Here is a 22275-nt window from a genome sequence, read left to right on the forward strand (position 1 = left end):
AAAAAAAAGAATTGAAAATAATTAAATACATAGCATCTTTGCCACCTCACTATGCCACTTCAATACCTCACTTTCTATTTTTCATTGGATACATGCAAAAGGCACACGCCCTACTCATTTTTCCACATGCCACCCTCATCTTTCTACATACCACACTAACTTTTCCACATGCCACACACTTACTCCCACAAGCTACCAATTATATGCTTCCACATAGGATAATAAATAAAGAAAAAGAAAACCCAAATAACAAATATAAAAGGAAAATTCTAAAAGGGGAAAAGGGGGACTTCCATTTTTTTTCTCAGAAACAGAGCACGCATAGAGAGGACCATCATCTTTCTTTTTTTTGACAACAACACAGTAGATACCCTCACCTTCACGAGAAAACACACCATGGGAGAGTGAGAGATTTAAAAGAGACGGGGATAGTGAAATCGAGGAAGAACCGAGAAAGAGAAGACAAATGAGAAAGCAGTAAGGAGAATAGGAGAAACAGAGGGTTCGAGAGAGAAAACTGATCGGAGACAAAATTTCTCGGCAGCTCTTCGTGGAAGCCACTTCATCCGCTTCGATTTCACCCTAAAAATCCATAAAAATCAACTGAAACCCATCCCCCGACTAGAAATTCCACTAATTCATTCGATTTTTCACTGTTTGGTCCGCCAAACTCCAATGAAGTTTTGCGAAGAAGACGACCCTCGTCGATTCCGGTGAGTCAAGTGGGTTTTATTCGTGTTTTGATGTTTTCCCTCAATTTCAAATCTTTAGGTCGCAGAATTTCATTATTTTTTTTAATATCGAGTTTGGTTCTGTTCGAGTTGTGAGTTTGTTGTTGAGGATTTAGACGGGTTCCGATCAGCTCATTGCCACAAAAATCATATTCAACTTATTGAGGTCCATTTCTCAACTCTTTATTTTTTTAATTTTTATGCGATTCTGGATATTGGGTTGGTTTGTTATTCTATTTGTCGGGAGATTTTATTTGGTGTTTGTTCATTGTGAATTATCGATTTTGTGGTGTAAGTTTGATGTTGATATTGGTGGATAACCACTTTTCATGCTAAATTTGATGTGTTAAAAGAAATTCGGGGAGGGGTTAATTGCGATAAAGTGAAATCATATTAAATTTAGATCATTGATTATGTTGAATGTGTTGGAATTGTGACAAATCGAAATGAGTAGGCAAACGATAAGGGGTAGACAAAGTTTTAGGAATTGTGGAATATCGAATGCTTGAAATATGCATTGAATGTCCTGGTTTCGTTGCTTTTGGATCAAAATGTACCATTTGGCCGGGGAATGCCCCGAGGATTTGTGTCTATTTGCCAGAGAATGCCTAAAAGTATTTTGTACTTGGAGGACGTTCGTGACGAAGGCCCGAGGCATCGGGTAAAGCACGGGAGCATAGTTCGGGGTTAGTGTAGGTTAGGATAGGATTTATTTTTCGCATTTTTTTTATTTTTGGACTATATAATTGGACTGAACATTATATTTTGGATTTATTTTGTTTTGTGTGTTTGATTGATTGTTTTATGTGTTTTGTGTGGTTTATACATTTGTAATGTTAAATTAGCCGATACGTTTCACCAAGCGACCTGGTCAAACCATGGGATCGAGGGGTGCCTAACACTTCCCCTCGGTCAACAGAATTCCTTAGCCGAAATCTCTATTCGCAAACCAATCTTAAAGAGTCAAATCATTTTTAAAAGGATTTTCCAAAGGTGACTTGGCACACCGGATTATGTCAAGTGGCGACTCTGAGTTTTGAATGTAAAAAGTTCTTTTTTTTTCAAAACAAATCTTCATTTTGTCATTTTAATAATAAAAATCCTTTCGAACCTTAAAATATAATCTTTCGGAGTTGAAAAAGGGGTGAGACAATGTTGATTCTGATCTTGCAGGAGATCATGATAAAAGGAGGTCCCTTACAGGCTATGTTTCACCATTGGTGGTTGTGCTATTAGTTGGAAAGCTACCTAAGAGACTACAGTTGCTTTGTCAACTACTGAGGCACAGTACATGGCTATTACAGAGGCTTTCAACGAAGCTATTTGGTTGAAGGGTCTATTTGGTAAACTTAGTAAAGACTTACAGATTACTATGGTCTTTTAAGACAGTCAGAGTGCTATCTTCCTTACGAAAGATCAGATGTTTCATGAGAGGACAAAGCACATCGATGTTCGGTATCATTTTGTGCGTGAAATTATTGCTCGTGGTGATATTGTGGTAAGCAAGATTAGTACGCATGATAATCCTGCTGATATGATGACCAAGACACTACCAAGTGCCATGTTTGAGCATTGCTTAGACTTGGTTGGTGTTAGTTGTTAAGATGTGCCCTTAGGGGCTTTTGTGGAAGAGGTGGAGAGTTTATGTCTTGAAATGGATTTGAGTTCTGAATTAGAATTCGTGTCAAGGTGGAGATTGTTAGAGTTGTGACCCGAATTTTACTAATGGACTTTTATGTTCTTGGGCCTAAGACCTATTTGTACGCACGTAATATATAAGTGTGATTTAGTGGGTTATTTTATTATTCAGAAAATTCAGCCTTCTCCACATTGTACTCTCTTTCCATTATAGTGAAATCTCCTCTGTCTCTGCCGGTGGTTTTTTCCACAAAAGTTTCCACGTAAATCTGTGTGTTATTCTTATTTTCTTTTACTTGTGGCTTACTTATTTTGTCCGAATCATAACACACCCAACTCCATTAGTAAGAGGTCTTTTGTGAGGTGCCCAAAAACAAATCCGTGAGGGCTTAGCCCAAAGCAGACAATATCATACTAGTGCAGAGTTTGGGTGAAGTTACACGCAGTCCTAACAAGTGCTATCAAAGCCAAGGTTCGGGTGTGTCGGAGTAGTGGACTGCATTTTGTGAGAAGTTCTCGGTGTGACAACAAGACTGGAGATCTGCAGGTGAGAAGCTCCCAGTTTGACAACAAGACTGGAGATCTGTAGGTGGTGCCATGTGTCGAAAGTCTTCCTGGCGAGTGGTGGTCAGGTGGTGTGTCTCGTTGGGTGATGATGGCGGTACAAGATATTTAGCAGATCATATGAAGTGACCTAGTAGTTGGAGATCTGCGGTTGATACCTTGTGTCGAAAATCTTCTTGACAAGTGGTGGTCAAGCGGCGTGTCCCACTAATCGGTAGTGGCGGTACAAGATGGTTAGCGAGATCAAATGGATTATTACTGAAGGGGAGGTCACAAGTGATGTGTTCTTGGTTTGAAGGGAGGATTGTTGAAAAGCAAAACAATCCCACATCGGAGAAATACAGAAAGAATGTTCAATATTTAAAGTCTCACCCAACTCCATTAGTAAGAGGCCTTTTGGGAGGTGTCCAAAAACAAATCCGTGAGGGCTTGGCCCAAAACGGACAATATCATACTAGTGTGGAGTTTGGGTGAAGTTATACGCAGTCCTAATATTTATAAATACTAGTTTCTCGTTACGTGCATTGGACGTTTATCCCTTGTGATCACTATACAAATTTGATTAAAAAAATTGTCAAAATTGAAGTAAATAACAACTATAACATAAAGACATATGCAAAGCAACACCAAATGAAAAATATAAAGATTTATTTTTATAACCATGGTGTTCGAGCTAGCTTACAGCACCTCAACAATTTCCATGGGATACCTGTCATCTCTCACCAGCAACAGGTATCAGGTAACTCTGTCCACCAAGGCTACAAACGATAGGAAGAAATTATCTAATGTTTGTCTCTGATGAAAATCGAACCTATCGCATGATGCTTATCCCAAGTCATTGAACCACTAGCCACAACCCTTGGGTAAATGAAAACTATAAAGTTGATGCAAAACAATTTGAAAAGGGGATGTTTGGCTAGTACAAAGATCATATCTCTTTTCAACATTAACATCATTACCAAGACAATTTCTCAACATTATTGCTAGGCCATTTCTAACGAGCTTGTACCACTCATATGTTTGGCATTCTTGAACAATAAATCAAACAAAATTTGTTGATTTTTCAACTCCAAATAGTGTATGAAACATGAAGAGATAGAGCATTTGGATCCTTAGCATCATTATCTTGGTTGACATTAGATTTCCCAATATGAGGAACATCAACAATGATATGTTTCACAGATGAAACTATCTACTAATTATTTATCTAAAACAGGGCAGCTTAAAGCTCCCGTTATGCGCAGGGTCCGAGGAAGAATTCGACCACAAGGATCTATGGTACACAACCTTACCTTGCATTTCTGTCAAGGTTCGGGAAAGGGTCCGACCACAAGGATCTATTGTACGCAGTCTTACCTTGCATTTCTGTCAGACGTTGTTTTCAAGGCTTGAACCCGTGACCTCCCGATCACATGACAACAACTTTACCAATTACTTCAGGCTCCCCTTCCTATTAATTATTTTATCTTTCATAACGAATTACGTCTTAGTGCTTGGAGTGAGGCAGAATAACTCAAAGTATGTATGTATATATATATATATATATATATATATATATATATATATATATATATATATATATAGCAAGAGAGAATAGCCATTAGTATTCCAATTTGAATATCCTTAATGCAAATGGTTCAAGAATTTAGTTCAAAATAATCATTACGTAGCAAAATTAATTAGTTAGAATTAATTGATTGTAAATACATTGTGCATGCATATGAAGAAAAACTCCAAAATATTAAATAAGCATTCTATAAACTGTACTAATAAGTATTGGAATATGAAACCAAATGAGACGTATAGAATTGGATGTAGTAAATGAGTTGCATCCGGTCATGTTTGGATCTATTTAACTATCTTATTTTAATATTTTCTTGGGTCGTTTTTACTTATCACAAATTTTCTAATTATATTTTTATTTTTACTTAACATATTTGGCATATCAAGACAACTTCTTCTTCTTCTTCGTCTTTTTTTTTTTTCATATTTTATCCTTTGTATTAATTATTTTTTCTCCAAATTAACTTCAACATACAATGTAAACATCATTCAATAGGGGTACTATGGTAAATTAATCATGTTATTAATTGTTTTTCTTAATGAATGTGCCAAGTCAAATTATGACAAGTAAAAACGAGGGGAGAGAGTATAATATTATTGTTTGTGTAAGAATATGGTGTTTAATTGAAGGGTACAAATGCCAATCAACTTTTAATGACTATTTTAGTAATTAAATTTTTGATTAAGGATTTTCTCATTTTTAGAATAAGTATAGATATAGATTTAATTGTGAATTTAGTTATTATTATACTTTTCCATCAATTTATATTTGTTCAATATTGGTTTGGCTCATTTCTTGAAAAACAATAAATAGAATGATGAATTTGCAATATCACAATTTGAATAATAAATTTAATATTTTGAAAAATATTGAGAAATGATTATAGTTAATTATAGAAATATTGAAGAACTAACCGGCGACTTATCTTTTGATTTTCAAACTAGACAAATAAAAATGAACATCAACGAAAAGAGTACTTTATAAAAATTAGAGAATGTTATAGAAATTTAGAAGCTTCAAATTCTAGATCAGAGATGTAAAATAATGTGACAACAACAACAACAACAACAACATATCCAGCAAAATCACACTAGTAAAGTCTAGGAACAATAGCGTGTATGTTGATCATACAATTATCTCGTAAATTTAAAGAGATCATTTTCGAAAGACACTAAAATAACGTGAAGTGTTTTAAAATAAATAAATAAATAAAAAGTCCTGCAAATTAGGACTCAACATTCTACAACAATCGACCCAAAAAAAAAGAAGTCAAAATCCAATTTGTTTAAGTAACTAGTTAATTGTTCCACCTCACTAACATCACCTATAATACACTCAAATCCTATAAATATGGATCATAACATAATCATTTTTATATATCATCCATAAATTCTTCGACATTTTTCTCTATTATACTACACATCAATATTTTTATTTTCAAACCAAACAAATCAACTGAAAAAATGGCAAAATCATATGAGAGTGAACATCCAATTAAGGCATTTGGTTGGGCAACTAGAGACACTTCTGGTGTTCTTTCTCCTTTCGATTTTTCAAGAAGGTGTGCTATTTTTTCAGTTACACAATTTATGTGACACCTTTCGCATTTCAAAATTTAAACAAATCTTTCTTATTTCAAAATTTAAACAAATCTCTCTTTGATAGTAAATTAATTCATATATATATGTATGTATATATATATACATTTTGAATTGTCATGACCATTACTATTATTTACGTAGTTTTCAAATAAATCAATTTTGTTTCAAAAAATTTAAGGATTTCATATCCAAATTTACAATTAAAATTAAATTGTATGACTCTCGAAATCCGAACGATGCCACCTTCAATTCTTGAAATTTGATGATAGGATAATGAATGCAGGGTGACTGGTGAAAAAGATGTGCAATTTAAAGTTATGTACTGTGGAATTTGTCATTCTGATCTTCATCAGCTCAAGAATGAATGGGGTAATAGCCAATATCCAATGGTGCCTGGGTAATTAACTCTTATCTATTTTAATTTTTTTGTGAAAAAATTAATTAGATCTTTTTTGTTTAGTCAAATGGCATGTTAAATTCCATATATTGTGTTAGATGAAATTGGCATTTTATGTTTCATGATTTGATTTTAATGCAAGTGATACAATAATTTGCTCCTGTGGAGCCAGAACTTTCACTAACGAGATTCAAAGCGTAAAAAATAAAAGCACAAAGAACCAAAGGGAATTCAATTTTTTCTATATATACATAAGTAATAATTTTAACCATGTATATACGGTGATTTTACGATAATGAACTCCCTTACGCTCCCCTAGGTTTTCATGAAAATAATTCCCAATAAGCTTGTATAGATTTCTTGATACCTCAGTACATCATGCGTTCATAGCAACAATAATAAATTTAGTGTAATCTCACAGAAGGTTTGGGGAGGATAGAGCCACCTTATGATTAGGGGTTCACCTGAACTTCCTTCGATGGAAAATTATACTATTTATACATGGTTAAACTTACCTTTAACCCCTCCGGCTAGTTGATGTGCCTACTTCTTTCGATTTCGAATCCCATTAGTGAAAATTCGGGCTCTGTCACTACTTATCTCTACTTTGAGATAGAGAGGTTGTTTCCGATAGACCCTCGATTTAAATTCTAAGTTGATAGAACATGTTGAAATTTATCAGGTTTTTGTATAGACTCTATGTATGTCACCCCCTTAGTGAAAATTCTGGCTCTGCCACTACTTATCTCTACTTCGAGATAGAGAGGTTGTTTCTGATAGACTCTCGACTTAAATCCTAAGTTGTTAGAACATGTTGAAATTTATCAGGATTTGTATAGACTCCATGTAGTATCACTAATTTGAGTGTATTATTACAGGCATGAGGTTGTTGGTGTTGTAACTGAGGTTGGTAGCAAGGTGGAGAAATTTAAGGTTGGTGACAAAGTAGGTGTTGGATGTCTGGTAGGATCATGTCGCAAATGTGAGAATTGTAGCGCTGATCTCGAGAATTACTGTCCTCGTAACACTCCTACCTACAACGGCTATAACTCAGACGGAACCCTGACATTCGGAGGTTACTCCGACATCATGGTATCTGATGAGCACTTTGTTGTACGCTGGCCTGAGAACTTGTCGATGGATGCTGCTCCCCTGTTATGTGCTGGAATTACTACTTATAGTCCTTTGAAATATTTTGGACTCGATAAGCCTGGAATGCACATTGGTGTTGTTGGTCTTGGAGGGCTCGGACATATGGCTGTTAAGTTTGCTAAGGCATTCGGAACCAAAGTCACTGTCATTAGTACATCCGCTAGTAAGAAACAAGAAGCAATGGAGCGTTTGGGCGCAGACTCTTTCTTGATCAGTCGCGATCCTGAGCAGATGAAGGTGAATTTAACTTGGACATTTGTGATTTAAATTATATCGTTTTCAACTGTTAGATAGAGAGCACTTTTATGTATTGAATTGTGTCTTCAACACGTCCTGCCCTTGTCTGATTCTTTTTCATGAATCGAGCACGTGAAATTCTTTTTTTGACAACGATGCGTTGAGGCTTTTGATTTCAACTTGTTAAACACAACAACGGAGGCTAACCTTTTGTTTATTCGCTTAATTAATATGAACAGACGGCAATGAACTCATTGGATGGGATCATTGACACTGTTTCCGCAGATCACCCTATTCTTCCATTGATTATGTTATTGAAATCTCATGGTAAGCTTGTTATGGTTGGTGCACCAGAAAAACCGGTGGAGTTGGCCGTGTTTCCTCTACTTATGGGTAAGCATATACTATAGTTTTCTTTATGCAAGATTTCAAATGAAAAAGTTATATGTAATGTGGCTTTTCTTGAGATTCTGCGCACAACGGAAGCTTAGTGCACTAAGTTTGTCCTTTTATTTTTAGACTAAAGTATATGTAATGTGGAAAACAGGAAGGAAACTAGTGGCTGGAAGCGCCATAGGAGGGATGAAAGAGACACAAGAGATGGTAGATTTCTCAGCAAAGCATAACATAACTCCAGATATTGAAATCGTGCCAATGGACTACGTGAATACAGCGTTGGAGCGCCTTTTGAAATCGGACGTGAAGTATCGTTTCGTGCTCGACATTGGCAATACATTGAACAAGAAATGAGAATTAGTTGTCTAAGAGACGTTCAAGAACTTGTTGCAAATCCACCTGCACCCCACCCCCACCGGCCGATGTTTGACATTGCCGGAGCAAAATTAGTAGTAGAAGTTCAAAGGGCATTTCGATAAAATTAGTCTCCACTAGCCGATGTTTAGATATTGTAGAAGTCGAAAAAAAAGGTCTCAATAAAATTACTGCTCTAAAGTTAAATTTTTATGCGAGGTCTTAAAAGTTACAAATATGTAAAAGAAACAATTAGTGTGTGTTTTTTTCTCTTCATAGTTGTTGTTTTTAATGTAGTGGGACGTATTAAAGCTTTCACTATGTGTAGGGGACGGAAAAGGGGTTAACTACAAGAGTCTATTGTACACAGTCTTATCTTGAATTTCTATCAAAAGTTATTTTAAAGGCTTGAATCCGTAACCTCTTGATCGCATAAAGACAGCTTTACCGGTTACTTCAGGGATCCTTCTACATGAATATATAATTAAGTACTTATTCTGATTCTTTGGGATTAATCCATCAAATCCTTGAAATAATCCATCTGTCATCGTTTTGATGGACAGAGTTATCTAGTATTTGTTGCTAGTGAAAGGTGGCATGTAGAATAGTCAAAGTGCGCAAAAATTGATTCAGACACTACAGTTATAAAAAAAAACTAGGGTAACTAAAGAAAGGATTTTCTTTTTCGATTTTGGTTGTTAAATTTCTCTTTTTTCTTGTTTGGTTTGCATAGAAAAAGGAGAAAAGATAAATAAAATTGCATAAAATCACCCACCTTGTGTCTTTAAGGCCTGCTTTTTTGTCTTTACTTTTTGGTTTAAAACAAAAATGCTTAGGATAATATTTTCTTTTTTTTCTTTTCTTTTCCAATCATGTTTTTGTATGTTTAAAAACAAAATTTAACGTTTGTTTCGAGATTAGTAATTATGTTATTTTATTTGACATTAGATATTAAGAAAACAATAACTAAAATAATAATGTGACTTAATTATTTTATTTATCCTTTGACCTTTATTAAATGTTTCTTTTTTACACCACATTAATCTTTTTCTACATTGAAAAATATTTAATTATATTTTAATTTTTTAAAATGACAATTACTTTGGATCATTTAATTGGTTGGAGCAATCTCTAATAAATGATTGGCCCAAAGCAAACCAACATCTCAAATGTGCAACATTTATAAATAGGGACATCAATAATCAAAGGACCAAACACAGTTTCTTGAGTTTCAAAGTTTTGTTTGGTCCTTTTCTTAATTAGGTGATTCTCACTTATACTTTTTGGAGAGAAAAAAATGGCAAAATCTTATGAAAATGAGCATCCAATTAAGGCATTTGGATGGTCAGCTAGAGACACTTCTGGTATTCTTTCTCCTTTCAACTTTTCAAGAAGGTATCCACCCGATATTCGTATTAGGGTTCGATAATTCAGGTGTTGCACGTCCATTTATTGATGCGGAGCCACCAACATGATTTTTCTTTTAAATTCTCAAAGACTCGAATTCGAGGCTTCTGACTAAGGATGTAACAAGGAATTTTAGCCATCCCAGCACAACCTATATTAGCATAACCTTTTTCTTTTTAAATATAGGTGGCGTTTAGATCAATTTTTGTCTACTATATACATTTTTAAAATTGTACATAGTAGTTGAGACATAATTTTCACTGAAAAGTTCATCTTACTTAAAAATTGAACTTATATATATACGATGTTTCCAGCAAAGAGGGTTCGGATGATCCCTTCCACCCCTCTAGCTCTGCCCTTAATTATACACAATAGTGAGCTTAACTCAAATTTTTTAAATTATTGTTATTATTTTTTATTTTTTATTTTTTTTTGTGTGTGTGTGTGCAGGGCTACAGGGGAGAATGATGTACAATTCAAAGTGTTGTATTGTGGAATTTGTCACTCAGATCTTCATAAGATCAAGAATGAATGGGGCAATTCCAAGTACCCTATTGTGCCTGGGTAATTAAATTAATTATTTTCCATTCTAATTATCCTCTCATATACTTGTAGAATATATAAGTTATTTAAAAAAAAAAAAAAAAAAACTAGGGTAATTAAGAAAGGAATTTTTTTGTTAAATTTATCTTTTTTCTTGTTTGGTTTGGGTAGAAAAGGGACAAAACAAAATTGCATAAATTTATATACCTAGTTTCATCTGGCCAGCTTGCTTCTCATTTTCGTTTTGTTTGTTTGTTTCTAAACAAAATTTAAACGTTTAATTCTAAGGAATAAGAGATATAATTTCGATATAAATTTGGGATTAACTTATATTTAGTGTAGGAGTTTTAATTTATACAGTACTAGCACTTTTGAAATTGTTTAATTTATACCACAATTGTTGTATTATATCTATCTCCCAAATTTGTAAGGCGAAAAAGTCACTTATTGTGTGGATGAAATGATTTCTTATTATCACTTATAAAAAGAATTGAAGAATATAACATTTTGATAAGACAACGTACAACATATTTTTATAGTCGAATTCTTCTCCAAATCTTGCACATAATGGATGCTTTAGTACACTGATATCTAACACCAAACGAAAAACAAAAATAAGCAAAACAAAATATAACGGACCACTCTTATCCCAACATTACATATACACCATTAGGTGATTTCTTCTCATCTGTTCTAGCCTTGGAGAACAGAGTTATTTGACACCTGTTGCTGGTGAGAGGTGACAAGTATCCCGTAAATTTCGTCGAGCTGCACACAAAATGATCCGAACACCACAATTATAAAAAAATTTACATATACACCACTATAACATCAACTAGTATGATGGTCTTTTTGACAGTATTATTATTTGTACCTAACTTTAATAATTCCATGCAAACATGTTATGGTCCCAAACACTCAATGTGGTACTGATATTTCCTTATCCTTATGTATCTTTTGTATGACTTTGCTTATTAATTTTGTGCCCCACAATTGATAGGCAATCGTACTTTACTTTCACAAATATCTATCGAGTGATTAAATAAATATTTTAGATAGACTTTTGATGGGGATAGTATTATCTAATGTGTCTATATATAAGGTTGAATAATATATAAACGACTTATTAATCCAAGAACAACATATCTTACGTGTGTTTTTACAGGCACGAGATCGTCGGTGTAGTAACCGAGGTCGGTAGCAAGGTAAACAAAGTAAATATTGGGGACAATGTAGGTGTTGGAGTACTTATTGGATCATGTCGAACGTGTAACAGTTGTACCAATGACCTCGAACAATATTGTCCTAGCGCAATTAGCACGTATAATACAATGTACTATGATGGAACCACCACATACGGTGGCTACTCCGATCTCATGGTGGCCAACGAGCATTTTGTGTTCCGTTGGCCGGAGAATTTACCGATGGAAGCCGCCCCATTGTTGTGTGCTGGGATCACAACTTATAGCCCATTGAAATATTTTGGGCTTGATAAGCCTGGATTGCACATTGGTGTTGTTGGTCTTGGTGGACTTGGTCATATGGCTGTCAAATTTGCAAAGGCTTTTGGAGCTAATGTCACAATTATTAGTACTTCTATTAATAAGAAGGATGAAGCTATTAAACTTCTTGGTGCTAATTCATTCTTGCTTAGTCATGATCCAGAACAAATGCAGGTATTTTTTTCTATTTCTATGCTTGAAAATCACAATTATTATATACTTATTAGTACCTCGATATCGACTCTTCGCCACCTAGGAGTGTAGGATGGATTAAGTTGGGTTGTTCACCTATTAAAACAGTATGTGATCTGGGATTAAAATCAAACTAAAAATTACATAAATATACAACTTATGTTTCCACTATTACAAAAAATCTCAACTCCCTAAACATATTACAAAATTTCAACATATACACAGAATGCTATGTATATGTCGGCTATGTTATATATATTAATAGGGAGAGAAAGTAAAGTAATTAAAAAAGTGGAAGAGAATGTAATTACTTTCAAAAGGGCTGGTACTTATGTTATTTATACTAATTCAAATGTATATGTTGGGTAGTAAGTCCTTTGATGTTTGCTTGTATTAAGATAAGCTGTGATGGTCAATTCGAGCTAAATACTATTCACTTTGTTTCAATACGTTTGTACTTTGATTTGATACGGCGTTTAAGAAAGTAAATGAGATCGACTTGAATTTTATAGTCTTAAATTAAATATATGTTAAACATAACAAAAATATCCTTTAATCATGTTATCTTAAACATATATGCAAAAAGCTGAAATTAGAGATTCGTAGCAAATTGAAATACTAAACATTATATTTAAGCAAAAGAAAAATATGATCTTCATACTTCTGCTATTTTTTTTTTATTTTTTTTTTTGGGTTTTCATAGTTTTGTTCTATATTATTTTTTGACAAAAATCGAAAACCCCAAAATTAACAGACACAAACCAAACTAATAAAAAATCAACTTAATCGTTTTAATCCAAAAAAAAAAAAAAAAAAAAAAATTCTTTTACCCCTTCCTTATAAATCGAATTTATAACCTTTCGAGTTGGAGGGTGCTTACCACCTAAGCAACCTCAAGTTGATTCTCGTATTTTGAAAAACTATTAGTTAATTCTCTTTTTGAGAAAAACTATAAACACCCTTACTTGAAACCTTAAAGGTTTAGGTTGTATATTTTCTTTTAGCTTTATATATTTACAGAATTATTGTCTCGTTTTAACGTAAAGCCTTCAAATCCCTTTATTAGGTTTAATTTCTTCTCCTAAATTCCTCCAAAAGACCTACATATTTCTCTAGGGTTTTGTTTTCTTGTTTCAACACCACAATTTTACTTAATGGATTCCAACGATGACATATACGATATCGAATCGGATTCGTATTCGGATTTGAAGGAAGTTTTCAATGATGAATGCACCATTGATGAGCCTATAGACTCTCATAACACGAAAAATTATCGAGTTTTGAGGGCTATGGATATATGTAAACTCATGCAAGAAGATATCTCGAAAACTTCAACTATTCTTTCGGTGTCAACAGATGTTTTAGTGGCGCTTTTGCGCCACTATAATTGGAATGTGGCTAGAGCTGATGAAGAATGGTTCGCTAACGAACCAAAAGTTCAAAAATCTATAGGTATGTCATCTCAAAAAGAAACAAAAAATTCCGCGCCTTTGACTTTGACTTTGACTTTGACTTGTGGGATTTGTTTTGAGGAATATCCTCTTGATAAGATTGATTTTGCTGATTGCAAACATCCTTTTTGTAAACAATGTTGGGAATGTTACATTAGTACTTCGATTGATAGTGGTTCTAGATGTCTCGTCTTACGTTGTCCTGAACCATGTTGTAAGATCATGGTAGGTCAAAGTAAGATGATTATGTTAGCATCGGAGAGAGATAGATTGAAGTATCATGACTATTTGTATAGAAGTTACATCGATGAGAATAAGAAGATCAAGCGTTGTCCTGGTCCTGGATGTGTAAACGCGGTGGAATTTGAAATTGGGAGTTAGAATTACGATGTGATTTGTGATTGTTCTAATGGTTTCTGTTGGAATTGCTTGGATGAAGTTCATCGCCCGATTGATTGTGCTCGATACTATTGTCATACCCCTTTTTTTTAACACCGAAAAGATTTGATTTTTTTAGTTCGAAATGTTTTTATTATTAAGTGACAAAAGAAAATGATTTGTTTCAAAGAAGGATTGTTTTTACATTTGAAATCAGAGTCGCCACTTGGCATAATCTAGTGTGCCAAGTCACCATTGGAAAATCCTTTTCAAAACCATTTGACTCTTTAAACTGGTTTGCGAACAGATATTCCAGCTAAGGAATTCTGTTGACTGAGGGGAAGGTGTTAGGCACCCTTCGATCCCGTGGTTTGACCACGGTCGCTTGGTGGAACATATCAGCTAATTCGACACTACGATGCACAAACCACACAAAAACACATAAAACAATCAAACAAACAAAACAAAACGAATAAAAAATATAGTGTCCAGTTCGAGTTATACAGTCCCAAAATAGAAAAATACGAAAATGTAAATCCTATTCTAAACTAATCCTAGACTAAGCTCCAATGCCTTACCTGACGACGCGGGCCTTCATCACGATCATTTTTCGCCAACATGATACGTCGGGGCATTCCCCGGTGAATAAATACAAGTGATCATGGGGCATTCCCCGATTAAATGAATACATTTCCAAATGCAAGAACTAAAACCAAACCATTGAACTCAAATCCCACATTCAAACATTCAACAAGAAAACTTATTCCTAAAGTTTTGCCTACCCAAACTTAAACTTCGCCTATTCAATTCAACAAGATCCATGCTTATGCCGAATTAAACAATAAATCAAGATAAATCTAAATTAGCTCATTTTTATCAATTTCTCGATTCCACCCCATTTATCTCAACATGATGAAACCAATTCGATATGTAACCCACAATCAAGTTTTTACGTCCAAATCCGACAAACAAACAACCCACAATGAAGATTCAAGCACACCAAACACACGAATTATCCATAATTACGTAAAAATTAAAAAGAGAAAAGATAGAATTGGACCTCAAGAGCTTTCGATTAACTTTAGAAGAGAGATAAGAGTCGTTTCGGAACCTCGGAGAATACCCCAACTCAACTACGAGCCAACTCTGATGCGAAAATCTCCAAAATCCAATTCGAACCGCAACCAACGAAGAAAACAGATGAATACCCAAAACAATAATTGTGAACAAAGCTGAAATACTACCAAATCTCGACAGAAACGTCCCAACCAGTCCGATATAGTAACGTTATGACCCGTTAAAGAAAGAACGAACCCCAAAATTCTGGAATTTCACCTATTTAATGCTATTTTCACTGAACCCCGATGGTTTTAAGACTTTTTCGGCGACGGCGCTACGATGGGTTGACTGGCAGTGCCTTTTCGGTAGCGATTCCGATGAGGGTTTCACCAGAAAACACCACGATAGCCATTTCCTCACTCTTTCAGACCCTCTCACTCGTTGTTCTCTCAATGTCTCTCTCGAGAGAGATCGGATATGTGCGTATTAGTGTGTGGACTGTGAGAGTAAAAGAATGGTGATGTCTGTCTGTGTTAACAGTTTCTCTGTGAAGAAGAAAGGGAAGAAAATAGGGCCTCTCCCAGAGTTTATTTTTCGTGAGTTCCCTTTTGGAGAAGATGATATGATGGTGATGGTGAGAGTAAGAAAAAAAAATGGAGGTGTGTCAATGGTGGTCCTCAGGAATGAAGAAGAACAGCTCCCCCTTTTTCGTGCACTCCCTTTGTTATATATAATGGAAAAAAGAATGAGTACTCCCTTCCTGGAAGGTTCCTCTTATTTTTGTTTTTAGTCCATGTTTTTTTCTTTGTGGACAAGAAAAAGAGAGGGTGAGATGTTGTTTTTTAATTGGAGGGGTAAAGGTTAGGTGTCTTATTTAATTGAAAGGGTTGTTAGAATATTTAAAAGAAATAAAGTTTGTTAGGGATTTTGTTGGGATTTTTTTTTTTTTTTTTTTGTGGAATGTAATTGCATGGGTAGGATAAGATAAAAATGGGTAAAATGATATCGGGAAGGGACGAAATTACGTGTCTACAACTATAGCTAAATGGAGGCATAGAAATCGCGGTGAAAGCGAAAATATGAATTGGATTGTGGCGTTCACTAAGAAGTGTCCCCAATGTTTCAAATCTATTGAGAAAAATAAGGGATGTATGCATATGAGTTGTAAATGTGGTTATCAATTTTGTTGGCTTTGTTTAGAAAAATGGAGTTCTTGTTGTGGTAGATGTAATTATTATAAAGAAACAAATGACAAAAAAGAAGCCAAGAAAATTGTTCAAAGGTACATACATTGTTATGAGAGATGGATGTCAAATGAGAAATCAAAACAAAAGGCCTTAAAGGATTTAAATGAGATGAAAGAAAATAGATTGAAGAAATTGAGTGAATTGCATTCTTTACAAGAGAGTGAATTGAAGTTCACTATACAAGCTTGGGAACAAATTGTTGAATGTAGAAGAGTATTGAAATGGACTTATGCTTATGGATTTTATTTACCCGAAAAGGAAAAGGCGAAAAAGCAATTTTTCGAGTGCTTGCAGGGGCAATCTGAGGCAGATCTAGAGCGACTTCATGAATGTGCACAGAAAGAATTGTTGGATCATCTCGGCTTTAACAAGAAATTGGACTATACAGAGCAAGGATCTTACAAGAATTTCGTACTTTTTTGTATAAAACTTGTTGGCTTAACTGAGGTTACTGGAAATTACTTTGATAAGTTAGTTATTGCCTTAGAGAATGGACTCGAAGATGTAAGTACCTCGAAAGGATCCAAAAAAAGGCCGACCAGTAACTCAAAAGAATTTAAGAGAACGTAGATCGGTAATTGATACAATGGAAATAGAGACGGTCAATTCTTTTCTTTTCAAATATCTGAAAGTCAATAGGATGATCATATGGATGTTTAGAGTTTTATGGGTTCTTTTTTTTTTAATTACTGAACTTATTGTCACACCCCTTTTTTTAACTCCCAAAAAAAAAGAATTGAATTTTAAGTTGAAAAGAATTTTATTATTAAAGTGACAAAAGATGAAAATTGTTTCGAAAAAGGATTCATTAGTTTCAAAACTCAGAGTCGCCACTTAGCATAAATCAGGTGTGCCAAGTCACCCGTGGATATCCTTTTTCAAAACGATTTTAACTCTATAAAACTGATCCGCGAACAGAGATTTTGGCTAAGAAATTCTGTTGACCGAGGGGAAGGCATTAGGCATCCATCGATCCCGTGGTTCGACCACGGTCGCTTGGTGGAGTATATCAGTTAATTTGAACACTATGAATGTATAAACCATATCAAACATAAATAAAATGATCAATCAAACAAACAAATCCAAAAACAATGTCCAGTTCAATTATACAATCCAAAATAGAAAAAGAATGCGAAAATGTAAATCCTATTCTACCCTACACTAATTTTATACTACGCTTCCATGCTACCCGATGCCTCAAATCTTCATCACGGACGTCCTCCAAATACAAAATACTTTGGGGCATTCCCTGGCGAATAAATACAAGTGATCGCGGGACATTCCCCGATTAAATGAATACATTTCCAAATGCAAGAACTAAAATCAAACCGTTCAACTCAAATTCCACATTCAAACATTCAACAAGAAAACTTATTCCTAAATTTTTGCCTACTCGAACCAACATTCGCCTATCCATTTCAAAATATCATAATTTTATCACACTCCAACAATATCCATGCTCATTACGAATTAAACAAAACAACAATAAACCAAAGCTAATCTAAATTAAACTTTTTTATCAATTTCTCAACTCCATCCCCCAAATCCATTTTTAACCACATTATTAAACCAGTTCGACTATCAAAGCACTTTTCAGAATCCGAAACCAACAACACATACCCTAACGAAGATTCAAACATTTAAGCATACCAATCATTCATATCCGCAACAACAATTAGCATTTTGCTCGAAATATTTAAAACCACACCACAAAATCACGATATTAACCAACTTCGATATAATAAAAAAGTAGAGTTGAGAGATGGACCTTTGAAGAATCGATTTCGTTGATAATAAAATCAAGAAAGCCCGGACTATAGAATTCCTAATGGGACCTCAATAATGACGAAATCCAACTCCGTATTGAAAACTTTGAGACCCAAAACTGAAGCTCCGTTAATTCAATCGAACCCGAAAACCGATACTGTTCACGTACTATTCATGGTACTGTTTATCTCTCGATTTTTTTTCTCTCGCACACGATTCTCTCTTCTCTCCCTCGATTTTTTTTGCTCTTCTTGTGAGGAAGATGATTTTGCGATTGTTGTTATTGTGGAGAAGATGATGATGAAAGAATGAGTCTCCCCTTTTTTCCCTTTTAGAATTTTCCTTTTATATTTTTTATTTGGTTTTTATTTTTCTTTATTTATTATCCTATGTGAAAGCATATAATTGGTGGCTTGTGGAAATAAGTGTGTGACATGTGAAAAAGTTAGTGTGGTATGTGGAAAGATGAGGGTGGCTTGTGGAAAAATGAGTAGGGTGTGTGCCTTTTGCATGTATCCAATGAAAAAGTGGAAAGTGAGGTGTTGAAGTGGCATAGTGAGGTGGCAAAGATGCTATGTATTTAATTATTTTCAATTCTATTTTTGGGGAGAAATTATCAATTAAAAAAAAGTATGGTAAGGTGAATAAAATAAAAATAAAAATAAAATAAAATAAAAATGATTAAAATATTTTTGGAAAAGGACAAAATTACGTGTCTACATCATGCCCCGTTTGGATGTAAACACATGGTATTTTCATACAAAGCAATAGACAATGAGATAGAATTTTGTCCTGACCTTTATTCAAAAGCACGGAGCACGAGCAAGCAGGGAAACCAGGTCTTGACTTAGGACATCCTACCTACCCAAGTTATGAGGGAATCGAGTGACAGCGATCTAAAAGGATTAGAAGGAGATGGACTATGCCGAGTTGGAGAGTCGAGTGAGGTCCCATTGAGGTTTCGGTCCGTGGCTCTGTTATTACATCAAAAATGAAAATTACAAGTTAAAAATATAAATGAAATTATAAATTACTATCTACGCAGCTTCTGTTGGACTCTTGACTTGAGAATCCTCACCCTATTCTTTAGGCAGGCTCCTAATTTGAAATTTCTTCAACTTGTTGCTTGGTTTTCAAGTTCATCGCCTTGTTCTTCAGGCGGGCTCCTGACTTGCTATTTTTGATCTGTTGACTTTCATTTTCTTCACTTTGTTACTTGACTTTCAACTTCTTCACCTTGTTGCTTGACTTTCAATTTCTTCACCTTGCTGTTTGACTTTCCATTTATTCTCCCTGTGCTTCGGGCGGTCTCCTGAAATCACATCAAAACTAGAAAGAAAATTATTCCAAACAAAATTATTGTAAAGAGAAAATCGATTGCCGAAAAAGTAAAGTTCCAAAATGGATATTAAATTATTTTTTGCCCCAGTTTACCATCAGAAGACTTTTGAGAAAGTCAAATCATACCTACTTTCATGTTGCAATAATGAATCAAGACTCTGACCAAGAAATGCATCTCTTGAGAGTAAAATTGAATGACCAAGACTAGGAAGTGCGTCTCCTAAGAATTAAAGTGAGGAATTTTGACTAGAAAGTCCATCTTCTAGATAGAAGTTTAAATTTAAAAATGTGTCACCTGACAAATGAAAACTAACAAGGAAGTGCGTCTCATAAGGATTAAGTGCAATGACTCGACTAGAAAGTGCATTTTCTAGAAATCAAGTAGAATGACTCGACTAAAAGGTACGTCTTATAGGAATCAAAGAAAATGACTCGACTAAAAGGTACGTCTTCTAGGGGTCAAGGGGAATGACTCGACTAAAAGGTACGTCTTATAGGAATCCAGGGAGATGACTCGACTAAAAGGTACGCTTTGTAGGAATCAAGGGGGATAACTCGACTAAAAGGTACGTCTTCTAGGGGTCAAGGGGGATGACTCGACTAAAAGGTATGCCTTATAGGAATCAAGGGGGATGACTCGACTAAAAGGTACATCTTCAAGTTATCAAAGGGAATACTCGACTAAAAGGTACGTCTTCTAGGGGTCAAGGGGAATGAATCGACTAAAAGGTACGCCTTATAGGAATCAAGGAGGGTGACTCGACTAAAATGTACGTCTTATAGGAATCAAGGGGGATGACTCGACTAAAAGGTACGACTTATAGGAATCAAGGGGGATGACTAGACTAAAAGGTACGTCTTATAGAAATCAAGGGGGATGACTCGACTAAAAGGTACGTGTTCTAAGAGTCAAAGGGAATGACTCGACTAGAAGGTACATCTTCTAGGAATCAAGGGGGATGACTCGACTAAAAGGTACGCCTTATAGGAATCAAGGGGGATGACTCGACTAAAAGGTACGTCTTCTAAGAGTCAAAGGGAATGACTCGACTAAAAGGTACGTCTTCTAGGAGTGCAAGTTCAATTTAAGAAGTGTATCACCCAGCAAATGAAAACTAAAATCCCTGGACAGGAAAGTGTGTCTCCGAGGGATTTAAGATGATGAATTTTTACCATGATTTAATTATCAAACCTGTGCAGCAACATTGTTTCCTGCATTTGTAAAAGCGAGAATTTAGGGGCCTTGATGTTTAGGCTTTGAAATCCTTGATTTGAAGGTGACATGTGTTCCTGTTTCATGTAAAGAAAAGTTGTGAGATTAAAAACATGGAGCCAGGTTTGTGGCTTTGGCTTTCGTGGCAAACGCTCTTGCCGTCATCACATTTAACCTTGCTTCCAACCATTACATATATCATTGACTTGATACATCATTGACCCAAACTCAGATTATTAAGAGTGACTTTGAAACAAATACATATCTTTGCTTTGCCACGCTCCTCAGATAAACCCTTTGAACTTTGGTATTTCCATGAAGTCCCAGACTTGTCTGTTGACAGAACTTTCTGTATGCCCTATTTTGGCTCACAATCATATCTCTTTCATGTTGACCTTTTGTCTCGCTTTTTACAATTGAAGAAGCTGGTAGCATTTGAAATCTTTTCTCACTTGTTTTGACACGGAATTGACTCAAAGACAAGAAACAAAAAAAATATGACAATTCTTATTTGGATAACTGACTCAAGAAAGATAAAATAAAAATAAAGAGAAGAAAGAAAAGAAAATGAATGTCCCCTTTTGAAACAAAGAAATGAAAAATTCATCTAAAAATGACAGTCAACACTAATGATTATGCCATGCATTTTGGATTAAGCAACTTGATCTTTTCATTCAAACTTTCTACCCATTATTGTTGAGTTAATGGCCTTGAAACTGAGTTGCTTCCTTAGGTCAATTGTACTTAAGACCCCATTCGGCTAGTGGTGCCTTGAAGGGTTTTCGCCAACAAGCTTCTCTTATTTTCTTTTCCTCAGCTCACCATTGCCTTATGGTGTTTGTAAGGGTTTTCCACTAATGAGACTCTCTTATCTTCGTTTTCCTTAACTCACAGTCGTCTTATGGTGCCCGTGAGAGTTTTCACCGATAAAACTCTCTCATTTTTATCTCTCTCAACTTACCATTGTCTTACGGTGCCCATGAGGGTTTTCACCAATAAGAATCTCTCTTTTTTATTTCTATCCTGATTTCTTATGTTGAGGAAGACAAGTAGTTCCCAAATGCATCATCATATCCCTTGCATGCTTAGTCTTAACATCCTCAAAGATTGATCTGAAGGTCTTTCTTTGGTTGTAACTTGGCTTTTGGATAGGGTTAGAAAAAAGGATGGTATGGGGTCCAAACGACACTTGAAGTGGGGTAGGACTTGCAACTTTTGGAATCAACTCAAATAATGAGGATTAACCATGCCCCAGTTTCTTTTGACTGGGTGACTCTAAATTGTTTATTTGGTTGGACCGAGCCCGGAGTAAGGCAGCCTACGTATCTCACCCCCAAGAGAGGAGAATCAGGTCATGCGTAGTTCTGGCAGCTTGTTCTTTTGCTTGATTCTGATTTTTTTTTTCTTTTGTTGACTCTTTTTCTCTTTGGGACTTTTCTGACTTTATTTTTCTCGACGCTCTTCTTTTTCTCTTTTTTTTTGAAACTTTTCTGACTCTACTGATTTTCTCGACACCTTTTCTTTTGAGCTTTGTTGACTCT

The 22275-nt window shown here is 35.0% G+C and overlaps 2 protein-coding genes across 2 annotated transcripts in view; both read left to right on the forward strand.

Moving 5' to 3' along the window:
* The first annotated feature begins 5864 nt into the window (after window positions 1–5864).
* Window positions 5865–9067, forward strand: LOC107849611 (8-hydroxygeraniol dehydrogenase). The gene is made up of 5 exons (XM_016694167.2): window positions 5865–6058; window positions 6382–6495; window positions 7374–7884; window positions 8124–8277; window positions 8432–9067. Exons 1-5 carry the CDS (start codon window positions 5961–5963, stop codon window positions 8632–8634), a joined length of 1080 nt encoding a protein of 359 aa, XP_016549653.2. The 5' UTR covers window positions 5865–5960; the 3' UTR covers window positions 8635–9067.
* A 768-nt stretch (window positions 9068–9835) lies between these two features.
* LOC107851765 (8-hydroxygeraniol dehydrogenase) overlaps window positions 9836–22275 on the forward strand; it is a 35094-nt gene continuing 22654 nt past the window's right edge. The window contains exons 1-3 of the mRNA XM_016696843.2: window positions 9836–10029; window positions 10492–10605; window positions 11750–12260. Of these exons, the coding sequence (XP_016552329.1) occupies window positions 9932–10029; window positions 10492–10605; window positions 11750–12260 (723 nt within the window). The 5' untranslated portion in view covers window positions 9836–9931. The remainder of the gene's footprint in view (window positions 10030–10491; window positions 10606–11749; window positions 12261–22275) is intronic.

Source organism: Capsicum annuum, chromosome 12, assembly GCF_002878395.1.
Source record: "Capsicum annuum cultivar UCD-10X-F1 chromosome 12, UCD10Xv1.1, whole genome shotgun sequence".
Classification (NCBI taxonomy): Eukaryota; Viridiplantae; Streptophyta; class Magnoliopsida; order Solanales; family Solanaceae; genus Capsicum; species Capsicum annuum.

What these genes read in the sequence shown, in the direction of transcription:
- LOC107849611 (XM_016694167.2), top strand. Translation starts at nt 5,961, where the DNA reads ATGGCAAAATCATATGAGAGTGAACATCCAATTAAGGCATTTGGTTGG. An exon ending in CAATATCCAATGGTGCCTGG is followed by an intron (nt 6,496 to 7,373) that starts GTAATTAACTCT and finishes GTATTATTACAG; the next exon opens with GCATGAGGTTGTTGGTGTTG. An exon ending in CGTGTTTCCTCTACTTATGG is followed by an intron (nt 8,278 to 8,431) that starts GTAAGCATATAC and finishes TGTGGAAAACAG; the next exon opens with GAAGGAAACTAGTGGCTGGA.